At 35.4% G+C, this 3479-nt stretch overlaps 2 protein-coding genes across 2 annotated transcripts in view; one reads left to right on the forward strand and one right to left on the reverse strand.

Moving 5' to 3' along the window:
* On the forward strand, positions 1 to 2538 carry LOC104710595 (beta-1,4-mannosyl-glycoprotein 4-beta-N-acetylglucosaminyltransferase-like). Its single transcript, XM_010427229.1, has 2 exons — positions 1 to 422; positions 866 to 2538. Exons 1-2 carry the CDS (start codon positions 360 to 362, stop codon positions 1976 to 1978), a joined length of 1176 nt encoding a protein of 391 aa, XP_010425531.1. The 5' UTR covers positions 1 to 359; the 3' UTR covers positions 1979 to 2538.
* Positions 2817 to 3479, reverse strand: part of LOC104710596 (uncharacterized CRM domain-containing protein At3g25440, chloroplastic-like) — a gene marked incomplete in the record, with an annotated part of 3471 nt that continues 2808 nt past the window's right edge. The window contains 1 exon segment of the mRNA XM_010427230.2: positions 2817 to 3479. Within this exon segment, the coding sequence (XP_010425532.1) occupies positions 3138 to 3479 (342 nt within the window).

The following is a 3479-nucleotide window of genomic DNA, read 5'->3' on the forward strand; positions in this document are numbered from 1 at the left end:
AGAAAAAAACTCCGAATTATATTTTTAAATTCTTTTTTAGGTTGTTTTTCTTTTAACTCCTTTTTTCTTGTGGAGAACATTAAAAACGAAATCTAGCGATTATTTATCGCCTTTTGTCTCTTTGGATTATCAGATTCCCCAATTACTTGAAAAAAGCTTCTATAATTCGATTCTTTTTTTTGTTCCTTCGACAGAGATTGGGAAAAGAAAAGAAAAAAAAATCGTAAGGAGTTCGAAATTTCCTATATCTCCGTTTCTGGGGCTTTTTTTTCTTCAATTTACGATTGGTCTTTTTTTTTTGGTCTGGGTATTTTAATTTGGGGATTAAACGTTTTGCATTAGACGTGAAAAAAAAAACCATGTCCGATGGATACTACAATTCGAAGAAGACTGATGATCTTTGCGAACATGTTTGTGGACAGGTTTGTTTCTTATGTGTGTTTTTCTCCATTACATACTCCAAAAATTAGATATATTTTTTCATATTGAATTCGATTTCTGTAAAATTCGTCATGCACTCTGATTTTTTTTTTTTTTTGTGTGTAAATTGTCTCGAAGAACCTAATCGTGTTTATAAATTCATAGTTTTTCTCGAAAAAAGATTGAAAATTGTAATACTTTTTTATATTAATCGTATCGAATCTCTGATGATAAATTATGAAAGCCCTTTTTTTTTTTTTTTGGTATGTAATAAAGTTAGTTTTTTTTTAAAAAGGTCAGCTTGTTTTCTGTGGCTTGAAAAGATCTTTGAATTTTTCCTACAATTATTATATATAAAAGTAACAATTTTTTTTTAAATTTGATTTGTCTTTCTTTGAGTTTTTTTTGTTAATTTTGTGTTTCTTTTCTTATGAATTTGTTGTAGGGATCAAAAGCAGCAAAAACAATCTCAAGGCTTAAATGTGTTCTGAAAGGTTTTGATTTAAGAACATACTTGCTCCTCTTTGTGTTGATGCCGTTTGCTATCTTAGCAATCTATTTACACGGCCAAAAGTTCACTTATTTCTTCAGACCTCTTTGGGAATCACCTCCTAAGCCCTTTCAGACCATTCCTCATTACTACAATGAGAATGTTACTTTGGAAGCTCTCTGTAGTCTTCACGGTTGGGGAATCAGAGAGTCTCCCAGACGTGTTTTTGATGCTGTTTTGTTTAGTAACGAGAAGGATCTTTTAACTGTTAGGTGGAATGAGCTTTACCCTTTTGTGACTCAGTTTGTGCTTCTTGAATCGAACTCTACGTTTACGGGTTTGCCTAAACCTTTGGTTTTTAAGAGCAATAAGGATCAGTTTAAGTTTGTGGAGCCGAGGCTTACTTATGGGACAGTTGGAGGACGGTTTAGGAAAGGTGAGAATCCGTTTGTTGAAGAAGCTTATCAGCGTGTTGCCTTGGATCAGCTTCTTAGGATAGCTGGCATTGAAGAGGATGATTTGTTGATTATGTCTGATGTTGATGAGATACCAAGTGCTCACACGATCAATCTTTTGAGATGGTGTGATGATATTCCTCAGGTTCTTCACCTTCAGTTGAAGAATTACTTGTATTCTTTCGAGTACTACGTCGATAGCAAAAGCTGGAGAGCGTCTATACATCGTTACAGTCCAGGGAAAACACGGTATGCTCATTTCCGTCAGAGTAATGTCCTGTTAGCTGATTCTGGTTGGCACTGCAGCTTCTGTTTCCGTTATATAAGCGAGTTTGTATTCAAGATGAAAGCTTACAGTCACTCGGACCGTGTCAGATTCTCTCATTACCTGAATCCAAAGAGGATTCAAGATGTTATTTGCAAAGGAACTGATTTGTTTGATATGTTACCAGAGGAATATACATTTAAGGAGATTATTGGCAAAATGGGACCTGTGCCTCGGTCTTATTCAGCTGTTCATCTTCCTTCATACCTGCTGGATAATGCTGAGCAATACGAATACTTGTTGCCTGGTAATTGCATAAGAGAAAAACAGACAGGGTTTATGTGGTGAGCACATTGAAGGTGTTCTTGTATAGTCTTAAACTTCAGGGCCTTAGCATCATTCTTGAGAGGAAAGGTGCAATCTTTTTGCCTAAAAGAGAAGAAATGGAAGAAAGTAATTTGATACTTTGCTGAGACACGGATATAACCTAAATGCTGGATTCAGTTGGTGGATTCTGAGGATTTTTTTCCATCAGTTTCATTTGATACAGGAGGGTTTGTGAGAAAAAAAGGAGGTTACTTTGAGTTAGAGCTGCACAACACTTCCCAGGTTTTTTCAACAATGGGAACATATGTTGTTGCCGAAGGCTGATTGATTTAGTAGTATAGCAGTTTCAGGATCCATTTGTTTATATAAATAACATTTTCTTCATTATTCTGAGTTCAGTTCTGGTTATTTGCAGTTTCCTTCTATCTATTAATGCCTTCTTTGCTCTGATCAATTTTGACTTAGCATGACACAACAAACATCAGCTTCTTGCTTATACTTCTTGGTTGCAAAAAGTTATGTTCTTTTCAAGTTTAAGCAGTGTTGTATTGTGGTTGTCAGATTCTGGATTGTTCTGAGCTTATCTCTTTCTTTAAGGGTATTTTTGGGGTCAAGCAATGCTCAGAAGACGCTGATGCGTTACTTTTGAATGCCAACTTAGCAATGAATTAAGATGCGAAAAGGGCATATAGAATCCTTTGCTTTCAAGTTAAAAATTTAAAATGTGTTATCTTCAGAAGCAATCTTGCACTAATCTTCCATGTGTCTATGTTTATTCATGAAACTGCTTTGAACATATGCTCTGTTAACTTCAGAGAGGAGGTTACCCTGTTGTATACGTATAGTGTCATAAAGCCAATCTCAAAAGTGGACTTCTACAATTACGTAAAGCAGCTGGAGAAATTGGTCAAATGCTGAAATTTACTGTTTCTTTTGATACAAATCATCTTAATTTGCTTCTGTAATACCAGAATCTGAATTACAAATGCGAAGAACAGAGTTTGGCGTATCATGTTCTTTGTCTTTCACAAAACTATCAGAAACTGAACTTAACAATAGATAGATCAGCCTTCAATATTCAGACCAGAGTTTAACATCTCTCAGTTTCTCATTTGATAATTAGGCACCAATGAAGACAAAAAACAATATCAGAAACTCTGTGATCTTGTAGTCTTCCTTTCTAATCACTATCCCAATCCTCATCCCTCTGTTTTCCACTTTTAGTCTTTGAATTGTTGATTGAATTACTGTTCCTGAATCTTGGTTGTTTAGATGCTGATATTGTTCTGTTTTCATCCTCGTCATCATCACTGCTTGAAATATAATTAGCCGGTGGTGCATCTTCTTCATCTTCTGATTCCCACATTGTGTTATCAAGATCACTTAATACATCTTCATCACTCCTCACTTGACGTTGAGGTCGAGGATCGGGGCTTCTTCTCTTAAAATCCTCTCTCGGCCTTCTTGTGTTTGTGTTTGATGATGATCTTGCTCTATCAAATCTCTTTGGAATTTCATCATC

This window comes from Camelina sativa, chromosome 9 (assembly GCF_000633955.1).
Source record: "Camelina sativa cultivar DH55 chromosome 9, Cs, whole genome shotgun sequence".
NCBI classification, from domain to species: Eukaryota; Viridiplantae; Streptophyta; class Magnoliopsida; order Brassicales; family Brassicaceae; genus Camelina; species Camelina sativa.

Excerpts from the sequence above, each read along its gene's own strand:
- LOC104710595 (XM_010427229.1), top strand. The coding sequence starts at position 360 with ATGTCCGATGGATACTACAATTCGAAGAAGACTGATGATCTTTGCGAA. Across the intron at positions 423-865 it reads GCGAACATGTTTGTGGACAG|GGATCAAAAGCAGCAAAAAC; the intron begins GTTTGTTTCTTA and ends AATTTGTTGTAG.